The sequence below is a fragment of the Colias philodice genome, chromosome 14, assembly GCF_061535455.1.
Source record: "Colias philodice isolate Cphi_HAF_F1 chromosome 14, ilColPhil1 Martin Lab GWU primary, whole genome shotgun sequence".
NCBI classification, from domain to species: domain Eukaryota; kingdom Metazoa; phylum Arthropoda; class Insecta; order Lepidoptera; family Pieridae; genus Colias; species Colias philodice.
Genome location: NC_143099.1, coordinates 5614260 through 5639424, shown reverse-complemented (window position 1 = coordinate 5639424; position 25165 = coordinate 5614260). Strand labels below are relative to the sequence as shown.

Sequence of the window (25165 nt, the reverse complement as noted above, 5' to 3'; positions counted from 1 at the left end):
AATATAACTGCTTGCAGTCTCGATATCTACAATCTAATTTAATTTAAAGATTCGCTTATCATAATGTAATGTAAGGACGCTTACCCGCAGAGCGCAGAGCACATTACATTTATATTGACATTTAGTATATTTATTCTGTGAGCGAATTTTGACCCTGACCTCGGCGAAGTTAAATTGTCAAATGTGATCTGTCAATTGTCATTCATCTATTTGTGTTTTCAAAAATATTTCCACCGACACTTGCTAAAAATAAAATTTTCAAAATGTTCAGTATAAGGAAAAATGTGTGTTCTTGGGTGTAATCGTTTAATAAAATGTTATAATGTTTTATTCCATTTAATTATGTAACTTTGTTGTAGATACTTAATCTTACACTCGGACAAAATGTGCGTAGTTCCCTTCAAAAGAGATCATTTTGGGAATATGTGAACATGATGTTTAATAAACCAGATGCTGACCGTATAAAACTCTTAGGGCCTGATCGTACTTGTGCTGAATGGGTATTACGAAATGGTGGGAAAGTAGTTTGGGCAAATGGAAATAGGCTGGCAGATTACAATTCCCTGCCTTCCGAAAAACAGTCTGTTCCTAAATTGGCGGAAATCGATGGAACGGGTTCTTCGATATCACATTATGGGTTCCCCCATCTAAGTATGTATCATATAATATTGATGTTTTGCATTAAAACAAAACATGTATTATGTGTCGAATAAAACACACAGCGTTGGTGAAGAAAGCTGTCTATGAATCCTATATATCTCTATGAAAAAAGGGTCACCTTACCGAATATCGATGGATCTTTCACCTCACTAGCAAGAGCGCGTCCCTAGTATGTCATCTGTCATCGCCAATTTGACATCACCTTTGAAGCGCTGTCATCTGCCTCTGCCGGCATAGCATCTTCATCAGCAAGCAGTAAACTGCAACGCTGTGTGTTTTATTCGACACATAATACATGTTTTGTTTTAATGCAAAACATCAATATTATGTGTCTTTCTAAAACACACAGCGTTGGTGAAGATGTGTTTGATATCTGCTGGTGAAGAAAGACATACAAACGCTATGTTGAAAATAAATTATCTTGTTAATATTGTAATACCTAAGAGTATTAACAACTTAAATTTCATTCCTTTCAGAATGTTAAATGAACCTCTTGTATTGTAAAATAAAGTTATATTTAAAATTCTAAAAACAATACAAGGGGGTTATGTAGCAACAACAAAAATTGTTTTTCTTTCATGTAAGAACTAACCATATATCCTCTAAATTTTAAATTATTCTCCTCAGATAATCATAAGCCAATACTAATGAACTAAGTCTTAGAACCTAAGAACTGATTTATTATTTCTCTGTATCTTTGAAACAAATCAAAGTTCAAATAATAAGATAAAAATAACATTTTAAAAATTATAACTCAAAGGAAGATCAATGTCATCAAGGATAAACAATGGAGCCTCTAAGGCTAAATACTACAGTAAATAACATCTGTATATAAAATAACTATAATACCAATGTTAACACAACTGTACCTTAAGCTTTAAGCATGTTTGTTACACATTGATCATTACTTGGATCTTAAATCAATTACAATTAATTAAATAATTAATTAAACAGTTTAAGGTTACCTTAAAGTAAACCAGACTCACTGGCACTGGCTAAATTGACTGATTGACAGTAGAACTTTATAAAGGACTGTATGGTCCTTCCATTGCCTCAACAGGTTGGTGCCCTTACCACCTTCTTGAAGCCACTGCTGGACAGGGTTGCTACTGTCTTTAAGATCTGGAAGGACCTTATCTAGCCAGACATAAAGGTTTGTGTTGCAAGCTTAAAGGGTCCGCCCCTCTATAGATAAGAATCAATTATCTACTTTTAAGACTGAAAATCAGTCCTTTGTTACTTGAACCAACCTTTCCACATGGGTCACTGGGCATATTTATGTGTCTGGTTGTCCTCACAACCGACCCCTGATGGATAATATGTTGTTGTATCCATTTTATATCCAAATTCAGGTCAGGTTATAATCTTATTTTGCTGCGATAAAAAACTCTATTTTGAGATCTTCAGAAGTCATGTTCATGTCATGAGCTTCTCGGCCTGACCCCAGTAATAGCATAAGAGCTCCTGAGAGAATAGGGTCAGCATGCTTATGATAGACCTAGGCTAATTAAAATTAATTAATTTAATTTAATTAGCTAAATAGAATCTCTGTGTACTAGATTACATGCATTCTTCTTTTTTTTTTTTTTTTTGCATTATGAAAGTCACCTCCTGCTTGGAGGATCATATGTTGGCACTGTGGAGGGGCACCACTACCTAACTGCTCTTTCTCCTTTGCTCTACAATGGGCTTTTTTCTCCCCTCCCCCCTTTTCTGACTGAGCAGTTGGGGGGTAAGGCCATTCACCAATGGTCTGAGTGCTCCTGACTTCCGGGTCAATAACCATATATAACCATAATAGTCAATAACCATAAGCCATCTTTAGGCGCTTGACATCGAGTTGCGGAGAAATGCCCGTATATTATTATTATTTATTATATTAACCATAAGCCACCCTTGGGTGCTATGTATCTGCCCGGGTCCCGGGGTGCGAGGTGCACTTGGAGGATTATCCTTGGAAGGGAATATTCAGCCTAGGCGTCAGCTCCATCAACGACTGCAGATGTCGCATAATTCGAAGCAGGCTTTGGCAAATATGCCCTGGCACTAAAGCACCTCTTTGGATAGCGGAATGGACCATATCAGGAGCCTCCGAAATATATTTCCTGTTGTACAAGGTATGAGAAGCCACTCCGGTACAGGTAGATTTCTTGAGAGGCAATCTAAATCAAAAGCCATTTAGGCGTCCTGGAAGCGTGCCAAGAGTTATTCTCAACTTCTCATCTAGGTACAGTTACTCAGTTGTGAGGGCTAAGAGAGTTAGCAACCTTTGTATGTGGGCGACCAAAGTCTGATTGGTTGCTTGGGCTACAGGATGTGCGCCCCCTTTCAATCTACTCAGAAGCATTTTTATTGCATACCTATGGTACACTACATATAAGTCAGAAATTCTAAGGCCAAGTCCCCTGCTTCCCTCTCCATTTCTCTGACAGGTAAGTACTGTTCAGATGTCCTACTCAGCCCGCATCCGCGGTATCTGTAGTTAGGAAGTGACAAACTTGTTCTTTTACAAAGACTATGACATTTCTGTGTATGTTGTCTTTTCCACAGCTCGTAAGTCTTGTGTAGCATGTAGAGGGAAAGCCTTTCTCTCTTGGTCTGCTGTGCGCGAAACTCTAGAGAAATACCTGGAGGCGACAACTGTACAGTCCTCTCAGTGTTAGATGTCTAGAACTGTCTGCAACTCTTATTTAGTGCAAGACATGGTCCTCTTAATGACTACCACAGTATGCTCTATCTTTGAAGCTTTTGGGACTAGCAATAACACAGACATTTCTATACTATCACACATGAGGCACAAGTATCCAGGTTTACAATGTACATTTTGTAATTGATGTGCCAAACCTGCTTTCCCAAAATCTGTATGGTCTCCGGGACCTGTAAAGTTAATTGGAACAATCCTTGTAGACAAAAAGATAATTGTCTAACTAGAAGGCTGTGGCTCATTCTGTGGCTTTACTAAAATCTCCATGGTCTCCGAGACCTGTGAAGTTAAATTATTAGAATAATCCTGATAGTCTAACTAAATCAGAGGGCTGTGGCCCTTTTTGTGATTGGAGTGCCAATCAAGCTTTACCAATATCTCCATGGTCTTCGCGACCTGTGAAGTTGAATTGGAATAGTTCTGCCCATCAGGCTTTACCAAAACCTCCATGGTCTCCGCGACCTGTGAAGTTAAATTGGATTAGTCATGGTAGACCCAAAAGATAATTGTCCAACTAAACCAGAAGGCAATGGACTTTATGTGGCTGTAGTGCCAATCAAGCTCTTCCAAAATCCTCACAGTCTACAAGACCTGTGAAGTTAATTTTGTAACGGTCTCAATAGACCAAACTTAATAGCTTAAATAAAACAGAAAGAGGGCACCTCTAGCTTGTAGGGTCTCCGCGACCATTTGAAATGGCTGCAATATGCAGGCAGAAAATAGGCCAATGATGCCTGATTGTACAAGCCAATCCTGGCCTTGGAAGAATCTCATTACTGTTACCAATGATGTCTAATTTTACAAGCCAATCCTGGCTTTGTAAAAATTTAATTACCGTTATAACCTGTGATATGTATCAAAATTACCTGGTTAATACCTAGGTGTTTAGGTGTCTCAGATTGAATATCAACCTGGCGGAGCCATCAGCTCTTATTGCCAGAAGCATATCTGAATGTAAGTATGGCATATATTTTTCTGTGTCTTTCTGGACACTCAGTTCTTTCAGCATAACCATACTAAGCTAATCATGGCTAAGGACGCCTTGTACATATTTTCAGTACATATTTTTGTAGAAGATACAAATAAAAAATACAAAGATTTTGGTTACTTTACTGTTGATATTATAAAAATTTTATCACGCCTGAGTGTTAATTTTAAGGCAAGCTCTTTCACTTAAGTAAGAAAGGAACTAGATAAACATCATTATCATCTGTAACATTATAAGCAAGAATGATATCATTCAACTGTTCGGGGATATGGTAAATATGGGTCCTTGATGATGATAACGTATATAAACATATCTACATCTCCTAATATGCAATGTCTATTTCTTATGATTTTTCAATACTTATTCAAATAAGTACCCATAGAATCAAAGCTTATTCTGGTATCAATTGACTATGAAAACACGCTCTTTATGTTAAGAATTATTTACCATAAACTAGGTAATCTCAACTTGTAGTAATCAGTACCTCATACTGAAAATTGTGTGAGACCGTTGTTCACATTATACATTCTATATCATATCTTAAGTAATGTAAAATCTATATGTGACATGTTTGATACATGATAGATATGTAAATTATATTATAATAGTTAATTAACAATTTCTTTTCTTTAGAATATTGTGATAGACAGGTTTTGTACCTATCTAAAATATAAGTACCTCTTAATTGTTTTGAACTAATTGTGTAGTAGTGGGCACTAAGTAGTAGGTACTCACTTTTGTTGAGGTAGTTACAATTGAATGGTCAAAGTGATTGAGATACCTCACTACCTGCTGCTGGGGCTCGTTAGTCATAGGGGATCACGGTTGATTCCATAAACCTAAGTACCTTCTACCTAGGTAGCCTAACGATATCTCACAATTCTGGTTAAAAGCAATACTTGACACAGTAACCAATGTGCCTGTGTATGATAAATAAACCCGATGATAATATAGCGATCTCACTATAGGCATGCATTGTGTTTTATTATTAATTACCTACATCTAAATATTGATGTATTTGTGTCAAATACTGTGAAAATATGTATGCCACGTGTTGCATGGAATTCTATGCACGAGTCCGGACATGTTATGACAAGTCTGATTGTACTTACGGAATTTCTCGTCTCCCGGTCTCTTGGGCAGTGACGAACCATTGCTTCTCTCGTCCTCCGAGGACGAAAAAGAGTTCCCGCCACTATTATACATACCAAAGCACCGGTTTTCGAATTTTCTTCCGACAACGTGGTCTTTTGTGTTTCATATTGGAACTAATTCCGTTCCTAAACCAATTACTACTAAAATTTAACGCTTTATGTGTTTTATTCAGGTAAAAGTAACTTAATCTGATCACTTTTACTAGAGATAAATACTAATTATATTCTGCGCGATGTTATTGCGCACGAATTCATAAACGCTATGCCGGCAGAGGCAGATGACAGCGCTTCAAAGGTGATGTCAAATTGGCGATGACAGATGACATACTAGGGACGCGCTCTTGCTAGTGAGGTGAAAGATCCATCGATATTCGGTAAGGTGACCCTTTTTTCATAGAGATATATAGGATTCATAGACAGCTTTCTTCACCAACGCTGTGTGTTTTAGAAAGACACATAATAATATATATAATAAGTCTGGCATAACCATATAATGAATTCTTTCAGGTGGATGCACAGAATTGTGGAAAATAATTCTCGATAACAACAAATACATTGATGACAGAGCTTTAAAAGGATTAAATCATGGAAAGGATACTTTAACCCATGTCCAAGTTTCAGAATGTGTTAATGTCACAGACATGGGTGTAAAAGAATTGGGTTCTTTAAATAAACTCCAAACACTAGTCCTCTTTAAATTATCAGGCGTAAATAATCTTGAAGATTGCAAGAAACATCTACAATCAAAATTACCAAACTGTAAACTATTAGGTAAAAAGTAATAATTGATTTTATTATTTTAAATATTGCTCATTTAATTCAATAAATATAATTTATGTAGGTACTAAGTATTTCAAACATTAACAAATATTTCAGGTGATGGAGAAAAAGTGGGAGTTTAACAATTAATGTAATGTTTTTGTATAACAAAATAAATATTTATCCTCTATTAAAGTTTTTGTAACATATCTTGGTTTTTTATTGTTCATCACAATTTCACACCCTTTCCGACAGCTTCATCAACACAGGTGTAACCGTCTCTCTGCAGTAATTCAGCTAAGTCTGATTTTATTTTTGTTACAATTGGTGGCCCATGGTATATAAGGGCAGTATAAATTTGCACAGCACTGGCTCCAGCTAGTATTTTTTCATAAGCATCCTGTCCACTAAATATACCACCTACTCCAAGGATTGGTACTTTTCCTGTAATAAAAAATAAAAATACAATAAGTATTTCTCATAGAAATCTAAATAACAAGACACATAGAAGTGCTGTAATGTCATAATTCGTATGAAAACCGCTGTCGCCAAAATCAACACATTCAAACCGAAAGCTAAACAGTACACACAAGTATACTATGCCTTTTATTGGACAGCTTAATTTTAGTGAAAACTAACTTAACTATTAAATTAAGCTTTTGAATATGTATCCTAACGCACGAATTTACGGTTTATTTTAGAATAACATCCATAAGTATATGAGACTTTTTGCTCCAATACGAACAAACGTGATAATAAGAATGGTCGACTGTGTCATTCATTGTTATTTCGATTACTATGGTGACACTCGTAATACTTGTAAATATTCTATAATTTTAAGGAAAAACTGCATTATTTCTAAAAAAAAATATTTTCCGATGAAATATTATTCCTTTATAAGTATAATTACAACTTGTGGAAGAATTTCCGCAATGGGAATTGCTGAAACACACCATGTTTACACTCATACGTCTCCAGAGCAACTGAACAGTGACAAATGCACTGGTGATGTGAACATCACCTGAGTGGCGACAAGGTCACGCACGCTTACGACTTCTAGTGTCTTGTTATTTAGATTTCTATGGTATTTCTTATGTTTTTTTTTTGTAATTTTAATGTATAATCAATTAATCATTGTAAAAGTAGGAAAAATTTGAGACAAAGAATAGATTAATTTTGATTGAAGATTATATGTAAATATAAGATAAGATAATAATGTTAGTAAAACCAAACCTTTTGTGAGTTTATACATTGTCTTTATCATTTCTGTAGATTTATTTCCCAGTGGCTTTCCACTGAGTCCACCAGACTCCTGAGATAATTCTGTATTACTCAGATTAGACCTGTCTATTGTTGTATTGGATATGATAAGGCCATCAACTTTAGTACTCTTGTTCACAATCACTGATACAATATCTTTCATTTCCTCAATGCTAAGGTCTGGGGCAAGTTTAAGCAGCAGTGGAGGTTTCTTTGCTATATCAAGAGATTCTATTGTTTTGTTTACTGCACTTAATAATTTTTGTAACTCTTCTTTGCTCTGTAAGGACCTTAATCCAGGAGTATTGGGGCTAGAAGAAAAACCATAAATTAATTATTGATCTTAAAAAATTAACAGTAGGTATATTTTGTGTTTTTGTGATTATTATTATATTTACTCTACCAATGAATTTGGTATACATAGTCTTGTAGAAAGAATTAATACCTGCTTATATTAATAACAAAATAATCTGCTATTTTATAAAATTTCTGTATCCCTAATACATAATCGCCAATTGCATTTGTGGAATTTTTATTTTTGCCCAAATTTATACCCAGTAAGCCTTTATCTAATAGTGACTTGTCCAAGTCTTTAATTTTATCAAAGACATTATTATGTCCTTCACTGTTAAAGCCATATCTATTAATTACTGCTTGATCCTCCGGTAGTCGAAATACTCTAGGTTTTGGATTGCCTGGTTGAGGTTCAGGTGTCACTGATCCAATTTCCACAATAGAAAACCCAATATTTCTTAGGCCTTTGACTGCATCACCGTGTTTATCGAAGCCAGCAGCTATGCCAACAGGATTTTTGAGATTGTAATTTAAAAATGTAGTTTTCTGAAAATATTTTTTAAATTATATTATTTTATTTTAAGTATAAAACTATCAAGCAATGTATGTAAATTAAGTTTCATTGAGATCTCACCAACACGGCAGGGTCGTCAAATTTTTCTACGGGAAATATACCATATTTTAATGCAGAAACACCAAGGTTATGTGCCCATTCAGGGTTTAATAACTGGCTGACCGGTTGTAATACATTTTCATAATAACCTTTGAAATCCTTTTTATAATATATTACTTGATATGAAACTGCACCGCCTAAAGTAAGGTAACAAAGAGATTTTATCTTTTTCTGTAATAAAAAAGGAGTAAGAAGTAATTTGGTGTTTGTGCTAACCTTATCGTTAATAAAAATATAAATATTACAAAATATACGAACCGCGTTATTTTGTGCGCGACTCATGGTAATTTTTTAAATTCAAAATTGCTTTATCGCACTACTGTCGAAATACATAAAAAGCCGATAATATTTTTTGGTTATTATTAATATGTCAATAGCTCTCAAGTAAATAAAGTTGATTACTTAATGCTAGGCGTCCATTAGAGGCGGATCGGGCCGGGCCGCATCGCAACGGGCCGTCTCTAATGGACGCGCTGTTTTCTCCTGCGTCCACCTGTACGGGGCGCGGCGGACCGCCTAGGCGGATTTTATCTAACAGACGCTCGCCGCTCGCCGCTTACATCCGCCTGCCTGCGTCCACTAGACGGGTCGGGGCGGGCCGGGCCGCAGCGCACCGCCGCGCCGGCAGAAATCCGCCTGCGAAGCGATATCCGCCAATGCGTTGCGGCCCGCCCCGACCCGATCCGTCGCTAATGGACGATGTTTCATACAAAACATAGGCCGGCGTATTTTTGCGTTGCGATGCGGCCCGGCCCGATCCGCCTAGTGGACGCCAGCCATGAGGGCACAGAGTACATATTCATTATTCATAATCTTGATAATTTCCGTTTGACCAACACAGATAACTATATAGGTAGTTCTGTAGTTTATAGTTTAGAAAATAAAATAATAATATATTTTATATGAGCTCATATTATGAACTCTAGTGCTATCTGAATTACAATTTACATGAGATGCAAGTGTACTATGGAGATAATGGTAGTTTTCCAATTACAGAGCATAATGCGACTCAGTGGCGCACAATGCCGAATTATGCTGATGCTTAATTGGAACGTGAATTAGTTTTCAAATGCACGAAATAATAAAATGCAAGTATATTCCTGTAAACAAATTTGTTTGTAGATTCGAATTCTAGAGTCTGTCAAGCGAGTCTAGTCCCATGAAAAAGGCGGCAAATTCAAAAATCTTTTAGGTGTCAACACTGATATAGCACGCTGAAAACTTATTGATACTTGAATTTTTGATAAAAAAAAAACATATTTGAAATAAATAAAAAAAAGCATTTCAATGTAAGTATTTATTTGTCACAATCAGAACTAAAATCAGAATCAAGAAATTCAATGCCTTCATATGAAAAATCACTGTCAGTATCATCATTACGCACAGAAATGATGAAAGTAACCTGTCATAGCAGCAATTTTTGTCAGATAGTCTGTTTCAGCTTTCATTTTTTTATTGTCTTCTATGGCTATGACTTGCTTAACTTAATTATTATGAATTGTGCTTTTTATTAATTCATCATCCAAGGTGGCTGAAAAAAAACAACAATTTTTATAGTAGTTTTCACTTAAAGATGCCCCAGTAAGTTTCAAGATCATGAACACGTCGTCTGGATCTAAACCAAAACGGAAATCGTGATCACATCACGGTAAAATAAAAAAAGTTAGACAATTGTGCTAAAAGTATCAACACGTTGTTGCCAACCTACCTTGTTGAAACGATTTCATCCAAAAGTCGTCGTTTTTGCGATAATACGTCGTCAGATTCACTCTGTACATGATTATATTTATTAATCATTGTAAACAACAAGCTCCTGACACTACTTTTAATAGGTTTCGGCATTATAACATTAAAAAACTCAACAAAAACCGGATTATTACGAGGTTACAACTGAATTTGTGACAATCTGTTTGACAGATCATAGTATTGCCATTATAAGAAATCAGTAAAAGGGTTGTGGACTCGACTCGCTTGACAGACTCTAAAATGAAATTGTATTTACATTTTAAATGTGAAATATAAAAAAAAATTGAATTAACTTTGATTATTTCGAAAAAACTACAATGAAACGAAAGCTTTAAAATTTTTTCCAACAATTAATAATATTACTAACGTTAATATTATATAAACAAAGCATTTCGATCAATGGCATCGATTGCACGCATCAATTCACGCGTATTACTTTTAAGAGTGCTCGATTGTGCGATGCGTTGCTGTAGTTGAAACATTCAACGTTAAGCATTATGCCGCATAATGCGCTCTAGTGCTGTAATTGGAAAACGGAGAATAATTACACAAACTGTGTACACAAATTATGTGTATCACATGTTGTATGTTCGTGAATAGCAGAATTTATTTTTGCCACAGCTTAAACAGATAATTATTACGACAGAGCAAGTAATATAGACTACAGGCCCGTGTTGAAAAAATTATGGGTCATTTGACCCACCACCTGACCTATCTAGAATGATATAAGAGCATAAAATAAAAAGATTCAGCACTATGACGTCACTTGTAAGCTGTCCACCTGAGTGCAGATGAGAATTCGAAGGTTCAGGTAGAGATTTTCTCCCCTTGTCTCCATGATTTTTGTACGGCGTTGCGGAATAATTGATTAAAAGTAGTATAGAAATAGTATGACACAGATGCCGTACAAAATCAAATGACCAAATTTACCCCGGCAACTGTCGAAAAATAAAAATAAATTCCGACTTTGTGGACCACCATTTTTGTACGGCATCTGTGTCATACTATTTCTATACTGCTTTTAAGCCATTATTCCGCAACGCCGTACAAAAATCATGGAGACAAGGGGAGAAAATCTCTACCTGAACCTTCGAATTCTCATCTGCACTCAGGTGGACAGCTTACAAGTGACGTCATAGTGCTGAATCTTTTTATTTTATGCTCTTATATCATTCTAGATAGGTGTGGTGGGTCAAATGACCCATAATTTTTTCAACATGGGCTTATTCTAAGGGCGTTTGTCCACTACAAGGAATTTTACGGTCCGGCATTCCGATTTTTTACGGTCCGGTATGGCACGCAATTAATCTATATACTAGCTTGTGCACTATACGTAATTTTACTGTCCGACATTTTACTTTTCCCTATTCCGGATGGTTTTTTGAGTTTACGAGTCGCTGTAGGTATAATTGTTTTCGAGTGCCCACTTGCTTGGATTTTACTGTTTTTACTGCATATGCCAATTGAAAGCAAGCTCTTGTTTTACTTTCTTTTAGTTGGCAATGAGATTTGAGAAGTCGGTATTGTTATTTTATATACATTGACCAAGCATTGACCTATAATTATTATCTAAGTAAGTGTTGGTAAGTTAAAGTTCAAGTGGGAATAGCTTTAGCTCCTCGTCACCGATTAAAATAAATAAGTGAAACACGCATTTTAAATCTCTTACGGAACTTTACTTTTTATTATAACGAAATAATATAATATTTCACCTTCTATATTTTTTACTCGTTTCTTGTAAAATGCAAAAACAATCATTTATGATAGCATTATACCGCCAAACTTCCTTGAACTGTACCGCACTGATCCGAGTAAAGACGGACAGGTGCACAAGCAATTCATCGGTTTTTTCATGCCACACCGGACCGTAAAAAATCGGAATGCCGGACAGTAAAATTCCTTGTAGTGCACAAGCGCCCTAATATTGATTGTTACAAAATGTCAGGCTCTTCATTTGTCAATGTCACAGAGCAAGTAATTGGTCAATGGTCAGTGTCAACTCAAGTGTATCCACCATAGAGGAATAATGTATAGCTGGTATCCACTTGTAGTTACTAGTTACCATTTGAAAAAGAAGAAGAAGAAGAAGAAGATTCTGATTATTAAAACTTACCTTATTATTTAATTTACAATCATCACACGATTTATATTGTTGCTATAAAAATTGCAACATTAATAAAGTACATAATTGTTGTTGTTGTGTATAATAAAGTAATTGAATTAAAGAGTAAAGACATTCTGTAAGTGGTGTAGCAAATACTGTTTTAAAAATTAAAAGTAGTTTTTTGTGTTTTTGTTATTAATGTGCTGAGCTTAATTGCTTTATTTTTCGACTACTTTTAGTGATTTGAAATTCAAGCATGAAGGCAATCCTGATTTTTGATAGTGTGAATGATTTGTTGTATTCCAAATGGGACGAAGAATTTTTGCGCCGCATGAAATCTTTTAATGACCAAGTACGTATGTAAACCTTACATTAATTCACGAATAAATACAAAACTCAGTTTTCCATCAAACTAACATTTCAGTATATAGAATATATTGTATGATGTATCATATTATATTCTTCCTTATAAGTTCAGTTTGAACACTGCCATTGCATAAAAAATATAAAAAATTAATAATTTCGATTTCAGGAAGCCAACGAAACAATAACTGACAGTCACCATGTCTCACAACTTTTGTCACCAATTATAACATCTCAGCGTATAATGGCTGCTCAATTTAGTAATACCTACACATCTATGCAATGCAAGGATAAAACATCTATAGTTTTTGATGAGGTAAAATGAATACTTTTGTGAATTATAAAACCTCACATTGATGGAATATATCCTTAATTTATTTTAAGAACTGATTTTAATCAATAGCTTATAAGAAGTCAGGTGTTTTTACCTTATGAAAATATTCTTCTAGGGTTAATACCCATGTCTTGTTGAAATATTAAATTGTTTGGCAATAATTGGATTTTTTTTAAATTGAAATGCAAAATTGTATCAATGTTATTGCTTTTTTAGTGGTTGGACCATGTGTTTATGATTATCAGTGAAGATAGCGTGGATGATTCCCACAGAGAGCTGCTGGACTGTAAGACATTAGTGCAGCATATATGTGGACAGAATATTAACCTGTAAGTTCTTACTTTTATAGCAATAGTTATACTCTTGTCTTAACTCTTGATGGAGGAATCCTACTAATATTATAAATGCCAAAGTTTGTGAGGATGTGTGTGTGTTTGTTACTCTTTCATGCAAATACTACTGAACCGATTACAATAAAATTTAGCACACATATAGAGGGTAACTTGGATTAACACACACACATGGTTTTATCCTGGAAATCCTACGGGAACGGGAACTATGCAGCTTTTCTTTGAAAACGCGGGAAAAGCCGCAGGCAGAAAGCTAGTCCATACTAATATTATAAATGCGAAAGTAACTCTGTCTGTCTGTCTGTTACTCAATAACGCCTTAAACTACTGAACCAATTTGCATGAAATTTGGTATAGAGATATTTTGATACCCGAGAAAGGACATAGGATAGGTTTTATCCTGGAAATCCTACGGGAATGGGTTTTTCCTTGAAAACGCAGGCAAAGCCGCGGGCAGATAGCTAGTATTATATATATGTTAAATAATATTTGAATCATTGTTGTAGTTTATCATAGTTTTTACTTTTTAGTACTCAGCTTAACCTTATACATATAAGGTGTTCTAGATTTGGTGTACGAAGATTAATGGAACTTATAGTTGGCTGTAATTAATTTTCTGTATTCATTTACGTAAGCACAATTTTAAATGAAATGTGTTTTAAACAGCTGCGTGCATTGCCAATCAGAGATGTAAAAAATTGTGATGTAATAAATATTTCTTACGAAACCACCTGGAACATGACAATTTCCATTAATCAAAATACATTAAATCTATACCCAGAGAGACCCGGTATGATATTTTTAAAATGAAACTTTCATTACATCGTCTCAAACTTTTTGGTCTGTGTAGCGCATGTCGCGTGACGGTCGGCTGCCGAGTAGGTATAAAGCAGTGTTCGGAACCGTACGAGAATTATTATCGTACAAATACGATAATTTTGTGCCTAAGTTTCACTTTTACCCTGGTTTCATAAAACCACACAACATTTTTTTCCTTATGGTCTCATTCGATGATATTATAATTGTTTGTTTGTTTCTAGCCTTCATTCATCAGTTTATCAAGATTGGTTGTCTATGCTCTTAGACAGCCGTTTGAAAGGTGATTCCATTCCTGGAGCAAGTGGTGTGATTGGAGAGAGTGGCGCCACTATAGCTGCACTTAACGCACTTAAAACTGTCGCCAAAGAACTAAAGCCATCTCACCCGCATTATCATTTAATGCTTTATGTGGGGGACAAGATGCTTGCGCTGTATTCAAGGTATGTTTGATATAAACAACTTGATATGTTATGTATAAAAATGTTGTTTGGTTTTATGAAACTACGGTAAAAGTGAAACTATTCGAACGGTTCCGAACACTGCTTTGTGTAGCGCATGTCGCGTGACGGTCGGCTGCCGAGTAGGTATACCTACTCGGCAGCCGCGATACACGCGACATGCGCTACACAGACCAAAAAGTTTGAGACGATGTAATAAAAGTTTCACTTTAAAATTAGTGGGATGAGTAAACGATCAAAGAGAATGTAGTTACAGTTATCTAGTTTCTATGGAATGATATTTGCTTGTTTAATTTTAAAAACTATATGCACTAAGATAGCCAACTTTTGATGAAATATCTTTATTTTTATTCTTTTAGCCGTGGCAGTGAAGATCTAATGCCACCAGATTTAATTTTATTGAGCATACAGTGCATAGCTGCTCAGGAATATTGGAGGGAATTAGAAAAAAATAATGCCACTGGAAATTTGCGATTGCCTTGTAAGTCTGCTTGTAATTATTATTTTTGTCGAAAAAATACTTGTCTACTAAGTAAAGTAATGTTTTTTATGTGTTCTTTTATATTGAAGGGTTATCGGAAGAAAATAGTGCAATAGTTCACATGTGTGCGGGAAGCGGAGGCAGCCCTAGTGCACCACACTCGTTGCATCTTATAGAAGTTGCTCCAAGAGTCATTTTTGTTGTGCTTATTGATATGGATTTGAGGTATTTAATATTAATGAAATATTTCCATTAACTACCTTTAAAATTAGTTAATTAAATAAAGTAATAAAACTTCTTCAAAATGTTATAAATCATACTTTTTTTTCAGGGATGTTGGTATAGCTGCTCACATGTCTAGTCAAATACTTACAAATTTAAGACGAATTTTATTACAAAGAAATTTGGAGTTATTACCAGCTTCTTTAGATTCTTTAGAAGCTGCATTGAAAAAGGTTAGATTAGATCACTTGATTAAAATAAAATCTTATAGTTGTTAGTTTTTTTAATATGCATAAATCCATTACGAAATATTAGTAATGTTAAAATAATTTATTCCCACTTATAAAAAACGACTAATTTTTCCAGACGACCGATTCTCTGCGTAAATCGAAAGGCAATGCAAATCTCTGTGCACGGCTTACAAGCAGAATGTTGGAACTAAGGAAGTCATGTACCACAACAACACCCTTAACACCAGAAACAACAGCTACAGCCATGCATACAGCCTTAGAAGCAGTCATCGAACATTTGAAGCCAGATATACCAAGTCTTAAGCTGGAACAACCCTTGAAAGATCTTAGGACACTACTCGCGCCATATATAGAGTTCCTGCAAGTGAAAGCAAGGCGCTACTTCAGTTTGGGATCATATCCTTTTCAATGTGTAGCATGTGCATAAATTTGATTTTGGGGAATATGAGTTATTGAGATGCAAAATCAAAATGAATGACTATCTATGACCACATCTTATGGCTTTAAAATTTATCTGGCATCAAAATTTTAATATCCATCAAAAATTCAAATATTGATTTGGGGATTATTGCTTTTTTTGATTGGCATGGTTACCATGACCTTATAAAAATGTCTATTGTTTTTTTTTGTGAACTTTGTCAATATCGATCCTAATCTCTCAGCATTTTGGAATCATATAGAAATTACATCAGCAGAAAGGTCCGATAAACAATTTGGCATGAAAACATGGGATTGCATTATTTTTTGTTTGTGTTTGTTTAAATTGTATGTATCAATTATTTCGCTTAATTCATGTATCACGGGTGAGATAGAAGGGAGTAGTTCCCTAACCCTGCACAAGTATGTGGAAGAGTTTCCGGGGCTCATTCACTTCATATACGTGGACCGGACCACGGGAAGGTTCTTGGCGCCCGATATGGCAGACTGTGCTGATATGCTTACACCAGATACCGTGAGTTTTTTAATTGTTTCTATACAGATAGTTTTTCTATATCCTGTACGTGGTAATTTTTTTTATTTACAGATAGTTTTTCTATATCCTGTACGTGGTAATTTTTGTCAAATAATGCAGACATAAAATTAATATTATAAATATTTATTGCCTCTTTCATTTTTTTTTTTGAGGATTTTATCCATTTCATTTGTAAGCCTAATTTCGTTTTTGTGGTCGTTCGTACCCAATTTATTCTACAGTTTTATATAATTGATCAATTTTAATTTATATACTATCTCATCAATACATTGTAACAGATTACAATTTTTTCGACAGTTTGCAATCTCGCGTGTTACATTATAATTAATGGTTTTCACCTTTTACAATCTTATTGCGACATATGTAATCAATTCTTATTATATATTATACTAGAGGTCCGCCCCGGCTTCGCCCGTGGTACATATTTCGCAATAAAAGGTAGCCTATGTCCTTTCTCGCGTATCAAAATATCTCCATACCAAATTACATGCAAATTGGTTCAGTAGTTTATGCGTGAAAACCATACATACATACAAACCTTTCCTCTTTATAATATTATTATTATATTATATTATATTACATATTATAGTATGTATTACGTGTGGTTTAGATCCGCGACATAATGCGTCGCACGATGTTCGCGCTGCGCGAGGGCTACGGCGCGGCCACGTGGCGGCGCGGCGCGCTGCACGTGTGCGCGGTGCGGTGGTGGGAGCGGCGCGGGCAGCCCGTGCGCCCCGCGCCGCACCACCCCGCCGCGCTGCGGGCCATAGCGCCCGGCGACATACTGGCCACGTTCTATAGGTGAATGGATAGTTTTTTTTTTATAAGACGGAGATGTGACTGGCACTTATTTTTTTTTGGTACATGCTGCTTCCAATTTTAAAACAAAAACTATTGAGAGTTCCAGACGTGCGGCGACTGGTTGCGTTTTTTTGAAGTGAAAACTTCTTTAGCGGCGTTGAACACTTTTTCTGTAATGGGTATAAAATCTTAAACTCGCGTCAGGACACGTGACCTGATCGAAAAAGCGTAAGACGGATATAATTCCAAAATATCAAACATTCTCAACGTTAATAATCAAGTTTTCACTTCTGCCGGCACTCCCGGAGTGCAACCCGTCTTTTTTTTAAATAGGAGGACGAGGATGCGACTGGCACTTATTTTTTTTTGAAACACGCTGCTTCCAATTTTAAAACAAAAAGGATTGAAAGTCTCTCTAGAGCTCGCCAATATTCCGGTCGCGTTCCAGACGTGCGGCGAGTGGATGCGTTTTTTTTTTAAACGACCAGGGTGCGGCTGATTTCGTTTTTAATAAAGATTATATTCGTAGTCAGTCCACGTTCGACTTGTGATTGGTCAGTTGAAAAAGGCAGTTTGGTAGTTATTTATTTTTTATAATATTATCGCCCTAAATAAAGAATTTCTTAAATATTATATGTACTCGTATTCTATTGTGATATATTTTAAATCTACGTTTTTTTTTACAGGCAACTATTAGAACTTGTATTTCCGAACGACCATCAAGGAGTAAGCATCAAAGAGCTTATTTGCATACATCTGGGTTTATTACCAGCGTCTACTGCAGTGCAACAGGCGCGTCGACTCGCACATTCCGTTTACGAGATGGCAGGAGAGAATCCCGCTATTGCTTCTGATTTATTGTAACATTATAACAATATACTGAAAATTTTATGACATTCTTTCAACTAATAAATAAAGAAATAATTTCTTAATTAGGTTTATTAGTTAGGTATATACAGTATGATCGAAAAGTGTGATGCATGATGTAGAAATTTCCAGACAGCTTAATTTAATATCTTTGGAATAATAAGCAATTTTAATATATTTATTTTTTTTATTAATAGAATTTAATGCCAATGTTTCAATGATTCATTATCTCATTCATAAATTATGTAGTAGGTACATAATTAATAATTATGTGAACAAATATGTACCTACTTGTACAAAATATTAAAATCGACTACATTTTTTTTTATTTCTGTTATATTTTTGTTATAGGTAATATTTTGTTATATATGTATACATATTTACTTTTTTATATGTAGCACTTGTATACGTAGTATATTATTATTAGTCTGTGGTAGCACTTAGATTTTCTAAATGAATATGAGATGATTTTGTTTTTATATATTTTTAAAAATTGTTATGTAAATCTTATTAAATTTTGAGTGGGTAAAAAAAAGCCCTTCATTATTTTTTATTTTAATTGGAGACTGTTTTTTCGGTCTGCTACTGCCAGAGAGCAGTGTACCGCCTAAACTCTACTGTGCTTGATGTTGTTGGTTTTTGAGAATTTATTTTAACTATAATTTGTTTACTTTTCCAGTTTTACTATTGTTAAGGAAAAATGTTCAATTTTCAGAACACTAAAGTCCTTTTCACCTAGGATGATTCCTGTGACACTTCATCGTGTTCCGAATTACGTATTTTATGTTTATAACGCCAAAATAATTTTAGTGCATAATATTTTTATTTTATGGCGGCATTATTACCAAAAATATAAAAATGAAACATCTTAAGCTTATAAATCAAAAACAGTATTGTTTAGTTTAATATAATGAAAAATAAAATAAAATAACACAAAAATATAATACCTACGCAATTCGTGTACATGAAATGGATCGTTGAAAAATCATAGAGTTGGAAAATCATATAATCGGCGCCCATCTTGTGATCGTTTGTCAATCGAGTCAATCGTCTGTACGAGTGCGTCAGCCTTGTTACTGCCCTGCTAAGCGCAAAAGCGGTATCTCAAAAAAAATCGTAAAATTGATTTTTATGCCATCGGATAGCTTTAAAAAATACGCATCTACTGGACTAAGCCATTTAGCACTATCTTGCATCAAAACGTATGAAAAAACCTTAAGAAAGATTTTTCTATCTCAGTTTTACCATATATCACTAAGGGTGTTAGAGGTATATTAATATTACGTAGGCAACCAGCCGCAAATTTAAATATCGCTAAAATTCTTAAATAAATACACAACTTTTGCTTAGCCGATAAGCGGTAAGTAGGATGAGTAAAATCAGTAATGAGTTACCGCTATAATGCTTAGTATTTTAATGCTTGCATAATACGCAAATTGTTTTGAATTAGTGAGATACGGTTGCAATAGCAGAATTAAATTAGCCCTTATGGTTTTACTGGATAAGATCGAATTTCTAATACATTTTACAGTGATTTATCCCTGCCCTTGGCAAATTCGTTCGCAAATTCGTGTCATAACTTGTTTGTTTTTGTTGTGAAGAGGTCATGATATTTGTGCAAAATTAAGAAAAAAACTGTAAATTAAGGTGCTGGGGTAACTTGGCCAGGATAGACATGTTCAAAACTGCTATTTTTACTCATAGGATAGTGGTTTACAACGAAAGTTTCGTGCCAACTGGTCAAGGCCGAAAAGATTTGAGTGTTTTTCCTGTACTATGGTATGAAGGGTTGTTTGGACGTTCCAAAGCCGAAATTATAAGTGCATACTATCAATTTTTTATTTTTCATCGGGATAAAAAAAATATCACACTATTGGGTTGATAATTGTTCCTCCCAGAACAAAAACTGGACGTTTTTTTCTTTCTTAATTTATATTATAAATTCTAAGGATATCAACGCCGACAAGATTGTCATCAAATATTTTGAATCCGACCACACCTTTATGTCAGCTGATAGTTTCCATCATAGGGTAGAGCTGTCCATAAAACGCATGAAAAACAAAATTTATGATTTCGCAGATTTTTCTCAGGCAGTTAGCACTGCAGGAAAAAATGTAAAACTTAAAGAGATGAACATGCAAGACTTTTATGACTGGGATGATTATACCACACAATATGCACTGTCTCGAATTAAACCGCGTCCATATGTCAGCGAAATGGTTGAAGTTGAAGTTAAAAGAGGCAGTTTTGATATCACCTACAAAACAGGATTCGATCAAAATGCAATTACTGCTAGCATTATAGGAAAAAAAATTTTAAAAAGTCATGTCTTGCCTCCACCAAAAAAGAAAACTGCTCCGGAAGGAATTTCAAGAAACAAAAAAGAAAATATTTTGAAATCTTTTCAAAATATACTTAATACCACAAAATAGAATGTCCTTTTGGAGAGAACTCCCTACTTTTGACTACTAAAATTCCTTCCAAAAACCGTTTGTTTTTAAATATTTTTTTATGTAATTTCAAATTTTAATAATAAAAAAACGTTATATATATACTTTAATTGTTTTTTTTTTTTTCAAATAATACATATTTTATTCGATAGAAAATACATTCCTTTTTGTATACACACATGTTTGAGAAGAGCTAACGAAAAAGCGGTATCTCAATTTTAATTCTATAGTTTACTAAGCGGTGTAACCGTATCTCATGAATAAAGTACATTATTATACATTTTTGATAATTTAACTAATGTGATAACAAATACACCCTATATAATATATAAATAATATTTAACAAATAAAAAAAACTATACATAAAGTATATATATAACTATTTTTACATAACTTCAATTATCTCAAAACTCGCTTTCTTTGAGTTACCGCTTTTGCGCTTAGTTGGGCAGTGTATACAAGTTGCATTTTTATATTGATACTTTACGTGGTATTCTGTTATTGTTACTAATTGTTATTGTTGACTTTTTGTTGCTGTTGTTTGCTAAGTTTCCTTAGTTAATTGTTGGCGAAATGCCGAAAAAACTAATTTTGGTACTTTATTCAAATCGATTTCATTTCCATATAAAATATTATCGATTATCGGAAACAATTGATACGATTTCAGTAAAGACATCTCTACACGTGTCAAAAATCGATGTGTCACAGAAATCATCTTAGGTGGAAAGGACTATAATTATAAAATTACGACACAAGTCAAACTTTATGGATTCGTATTAACTCAAATATATTATTATTGTACATACACCAGAAATATTAACTGATTCTATAAACTGGTGTACCTATGTAAGTAAAAATTAATTTTTGTATCTAATTATTTTGAACAATTGACGGTAGTCGAGACGTGTCTTTCTATAGCATTCCATATTATTCAAAACATTAGACTACTCGTAATAAATATACTGTTTTGTGATTAGATGTTTACATATTATATTATGAAATATTTTATAATAGTATTTTATTGTTTTTCGCTCGGTGCCAACCTAGTTATTTATTTAGATATTAATTTTTTTTAAGTATAAAATGTTTCGTTTGAAATTTCGAGAATGCTAGAGCATTTAGTGGTTTATATTGTACCTGCATAAATCGTACATAGGTACATTGCTTTAGTGGTATAATTATATTACATTTAATCTACATTTGTGTAGTAAATTATTTCTAGTCTGTGCTTAAGATTTTAATAATTTATAAACCCATTTCTTGCCAATATGTTGCCAATTTATGTCTGTAATTTCGAACATTGTAAAATTTTAATAAACTTTAATTCCTATTTTTGTTGTCTTTATTTTTAACTATTGTATCTGAACTACAAAAATAGATTTGAACTGAGGATAGATAGTTATCTACTAATACATAGTAATTATTTCTGTGTAAACCCAGTAAACCCAAATGTTACTTTGTTTTCTTTCATATTTTCATTTTAACAGACATTTAATAGGAGAGCACATTTTAGTCTGACACAAGGGGTGGAAAATAAATCCAGATATTCATATTCATGTCGGACTTATACTTTATTACAAAAATAACATTATTACTAACAAGATGAATGTTATTTTACACAAAATATGAGAATAATGATATTCCACATTTTTGTTATAAACAGTAATGATACCTATATTTATATACAATTGTAATGTTCCCTGAAGGTAAAAGATTATCTACAGATAATATATTTACCATTTTTTATTATCTTAAAGTATTTATAAGAGATGACAAGATTAAATTCTTATTTAAAAGTACATTAGATACTACTCGACCAAGCCAACTAGACGCTCGGGTGGAATGCGGCCTCCCCGCCCGCTTACCGCCTCAGGTACCGCGTTCGCCTTAGTACGGTTCGCAGCATCGACGCATTCGTACGTTTCGCATCGCTAGTTATTTCTGTACTTTTTATTATTAATCGTTAAAGCTTGTTGTTGACTGTTAAGTTTTTCGTTGTTATTTGTTTAAGTTTTTACTGTGTTGTTATTCATAGACAGCCCTCGAAATGGGGAAAAATAAGACTATTCATAGCGGAGAGCGAACAGTGATATTATTAATATTTTTTTTTTGCTATCTGTACCCGAGACATGGGCGGGTGACGTCACAGTTGAAAAGGGTCTAGTTGGCTTGGTCGAGTAGTATGTTTGCTATTAGACAATAGTTAACACTGAACATAATGTAGACAATATTAAGGTACAGAATATCGTAATTTATGGTTACTATATCAGATAAAAATAACAGAACTAAGTCAGAAATTGGTAACTTATAACATTAACATTTATAAGGCACTTAGTATTCAGGTGAACTTTCACCAAAACATGTAGCATTGTCATTGATGATTATGGGCTTTTGCACTGGTCTGTCTTCCACATCAAAGCTAATAAGGTCCTCTGTAAAGTTACTCGGTTTCTGTAAAGAATATAGTCAGGATTATAATTAATAATTTCTATGGTACAGTTTTAAGAAAAGAGTGTTAAAACTGAACAAGTTTTGACTTTAATTCACTATTTAATAATATTTGTACAAAAAATATTCAAGTTTACATGAGGGAGGACGAAGTTCAAACAAATTGATAAATACTAAATATTAATCAAATCATATACTTTTTAGTAAACTTGCAGTAAAATAATAACTTATTCCTATTACTATATTTTATGTGAAGTAATTGGACAATTGCTTTGAGGCCTTTCATACAGAATATACAGTGAAAGAAAAAAATACTCACTTTACTATTTGTTTCAGATTTCTTCTTAAGCACGGCTGCATAATTAAGTGTTGATGGTTTGGAAGAACTTGAAGGCAATACAGGACTAGGTGTTCTGTCTTTCACATTGTTTTCAATAAGTTGCACTGAATTTTCACTATCGGTTAAAATGTCACTATTGCTATTTATAACTACATTTGGCATGCTGAGCAGGTCAATGGTGAGGGGTGTTTTCAAAGCCTCTATGCAAGCATCAACCATCTCAACCTCTTTATTTACATACTTTTCCTCCAATATCTTATTGTAAGAGGCATCTAAATCAGACGCCTGTTTTTCAGCTAGAATGGAATTCATCTGTTTGATTTCAGCCTCCAATTCCCTGATTGTAGATTCATTCTTAGCTGCTATTTGGGCTTCCTTCACAAGCCTCACATCCACAGCCTGTTGGATCATAAGTATGGCATCATTTGTGTTGTTATTATGAACATTACTTTCTTTTACTATCTTGTTGAATATACAGTGTGGTGTCAATCTATTAGCCTTCTTGTATCCCGTTACTTTTTCACCTAGATTGGCTGTCACATCTTCAATATATTCATACATGTCAAAGCAATTTATTTTTCCGAATCTATAAATTAATGTGTGAGTTGACCCTGCAATTGAGACCTTTGTTGACAAGTTACATGTAACAAATGTCTTTTTGTTGTGGTATTTTTCGAAATATTTTTGCAATCCTTTGGATATTAACTTGTCTCGGAATGTCGGTTTAATGCTGCTACATTTGCGATATTTGTACCAACCAACAACCTCAGATGCAACATTTGATAGCAAGTCAGATAGCACATCTTCTTTTATACTGCCTGAAGGAAGATAAAATAGTGAAACTGATGGTAGTGGCAATACTGTCCGTATAGCAATTTGCGTATCTAAGCGAGCACTGTCATTGTGTGAATCCGATATATGATTTCTAATCTCAGAAGTTACATCTCCAATTAGGAATCCTTCCTGAAAGTAAAAGGTGCTTAAAAAATGTATCTCAAATAATGAAATTATAAGTTAATACATTATATATAACGATAAAGCACATTTACCTGACTGTTGGAGGAATTTAAGCATTCGTAGAGTAGGAAGGAAAGTGCGGTGCCATTCAATGACACCTTTTCTGTGTAAGCCATTTAGATGCTAGTTTTATTCTATGTTAAGATCCTCTAAAACACGCAAATGAGTATAGAGATTCATTTAAAACTTGGTAGTTAATTACATATTTTTTCACTATAATTACTTAATTCACAGACAGAAAGTAAACGTCAAACTTAATGTGTCATTCACAGGACAGGATAATGTGTGTCACACGCGTCACCGCGTGTGTCATTGCTCTAGCGGTCTAGCCTAAATATGTAAAATCACATAGCAGACTATACAATTATTTTGCATGCTTTGCGATTTCTTTCCGCAAAGGAATAACTGCCTAAGTTGCACTACGGCTTCAGTTTAAAAACTTTGTGCAGCTAATATGGGTAAGATCAAAGATGTATTGTATCTAAGCAATTATGGCGCGGATTCGCGGATTATTCCCGCAAACCCTTCGCAAACCAGTCTGTAACAAGTCGCGCTTATAAAATTAGTCGATGGGAGAATCGTTATCCTTCTTCTTTTATTTCAGATACAAACATCTGCAGAAGTACAGTGTCTTCAGTCTTCGCCT

At 34.3% G+C, this 25165-nt stretch overlaps 4 protein-coding genes, 1 long non-coding RNA gene and 1 pseudogene across 6 annotated transcripts; 3 read left to right on the top strand and 3 right to left on the bottom strand.

The window, feature by feature from the left end:
• The first annotated feature begins 150 nt into the window (after positions 1–150).
• On the top strand, positions 151–6475 carry LOC149482856 (ATP synthase subunit s, mitochondrial). The gene is made up of 4 exons (XM_089703659.1): positions 151–284; positions 360–651; positions 6014–6277; positions 6383–6475. The coding sequence occupies exons 1-4, from the start codon at positions 264–266 to the stop codon at positions 6406–6408; spliced, it is 603 nt and encodes a 200-aa protein (XP_089559785.1). The 5' UTR covers positions 151–263; the 3' UTR covers positions 6409–6475.
• Positions 6476–6494: 19 nt separating this feature from the next.
• Dhod (dihydroorotate dehydrogenase 2) lies at positions 6495–8886 on the bottom strand. Its single transcript, XM_089703658.1, has 5 exons — positions 8751–8886; positions 8454–8663; positions 7971–8365; positions 7499–7836; positions 6495–6709 (listed from the first exon to the last, which is right to left on the bottom strand). Exons 1-5 carry the CDS (start codon positions 8772–8774, stop codon positions 6495–6497), a joined length of 1182 nt encoding a protein of 393 aa, XP_089559784.1. The 5' UTR covers positions 8775–8886.
• Positions 8887–12281: 3395 nt separating this feature from the next.
• HPS1 (Hermansky-Pudlak syndrome 1 protein) lies at positions 12282–18623 on the top strand. Of its 2 annotated transcripts, XM_089703656.1 has the most exons (12): positions 12282–12478; positions 12582–12694; positions 12875–13021; positions 13256–13368; positions 14430–14648; positions 15026–15147; positions 15237–15372; positions 15479–15602; positions 15736–16016; positions 16422–16572; positions 17204–17397; positions 18084–18623. In XM_089703656.1, exons 2-12 carry the CDS (start codon positions 12599–12601, stop codon positions 18259–18261), a joined length of 1761 nt encoding a protein of 586 aa, XP_089559782.1. In that variant the 5' UTR covers positions 12282–12478; positions 12582–12598; the 3' UTR covers positions 18262–18623. The 2 variants fall into 2 exon arrangements, with proteins under 2 accessions (XP_089559782.1, XP_089559783.1); XM_089703657.1 differs by lacking the exon at positions 12282–12478 and having other exon boundaries at positions 12487–12694.
• Positions 18624–18831: 208 nt separating this feature from the next.
• Positions 18832–21646, bottom strand: LOC149482852 (uncharacterized). Its single transcript, XR_016316639.1, has 2 exons — positions 21496–21646; positions 18832–18999 (listed from the first exon to the last, which is right to left on the bottom strand). It is a non-coding gene; the product is annotated as an uncharacterized LOC149482852 (long non-coding RNA).
• On the top strand, positions 19937–20814 carry LOC149482853 (uncharacterized; annotated as a pseudogene).
• A 1255-nt stretch (positions 21647–22901) lies between the features above and the next one.
• On the bottom strand, positions 22902–24807 carry LOC149482851 (BRCA1-A complex subunit Abraxas 1-like). Its single transcript, XM_089703654.1, has 3 exons — positions 24552–24807; positions 23482–24465; positions 22902–23165 (listed from the first exon to the last, which is right to left on the bottom strand). The coding sequence occupies exons 1-3, from the start codon at positions 24633–24635 to the stop codon at positions 23046–23048; spliced, it is 1188 nt and encodes a 395-aa protein (XP_089559780.1). The 5' UTR covers positions 24636–24807; the 3' UTR covers positions 22902–23045.
• Between the last annotated feature and the right edge of the window lie 358 nt (positions 24808–25165).

Excerpts from the sequence above, each read along its gene's own strand:
- LOC149482856 (XM_089703659.1), top strand. The coding sequence starts at position 264 with ATGTTCAGTATAAGGAAAAAT. Across the intron at positions 652-6,013 it reads TTATGGGTTCCCCCATCTAA|GTGGATGCACAGAATTGTGG; the intron begins GTATGTATCATA and ends GAATTCTTTCAG. Across the intron at positions 6,278-6,382 it reads ACCAAACTGTAAACTATTAG|GTGATGGAGAAAAAGTGGGA; the intron begins GTAAAAAGTAAT and ends CAAATATTTCAG.
- LOC149482851 (XM_089703654.1), bottom strand. The coding sequence starts at position 24,635 with ATGGCTTACACAGAAAAGGTGTCATTGAATGGCACCGCACTTTCCTTC. Across the intron at positions 24,466-24,551 it reads TAAATTCCTCCAACAGTCAG|GAAGGATTCCTAATTGGAGA; the intron begins GTAAATGTGCTT and ends TTTTACTTTCAG. Across the intron at positions 23,166-23,481 it reads AATCTGAAACAAATAGTAAA|AAACCGAGTAACTTTACAGA; the intron begins GTGAGTATTTTT and ends TATTCTTTACAG.
- Dhod (XM_089703658.1), bottom strand. The coding sequence starts at position 8,774 with ATGAGTCGCGCACAAAATAACGCG. Across the intron at positions 8,366-8,453 it reads TTGACGACCCTGCCGTGTTG|AAAACTACATTTTTAAATTA; the intron begins GTGAGATCTCAA and ends AAATATTTTCAG. Across the intron at positions 6,710-7,498 it reads AATGTATAAACTCACAAAAG|GAAAAGTACCAATCCTTGGA; the intron begins GTTTGGTTTTAC and ends TTTTTATTACAG.
- HPS1 (XM_089703656.1), top strand. The coding sequence starts at position 12,599 with ATGAAGGCAATCCTGATTTTTGATAGTGTGAATGATTTGTTGTATTCC. Across the intron at positions 15,603-15,735 it reads TAGAAGCTGCATTGAAAAAG|ACGACCGATTCTCTGCGTAA; the intron begins GTTAGATTAGAT and ends TAATTTTTCCAG. Across the intron at positions 16,017-16,421 it reads CGCTACTTCAGTTTGGGATC|GGGTGAGATAGAAGGGAGTA; the intron begins ATATCCTTTTCA and ends TTCATGTATCAC.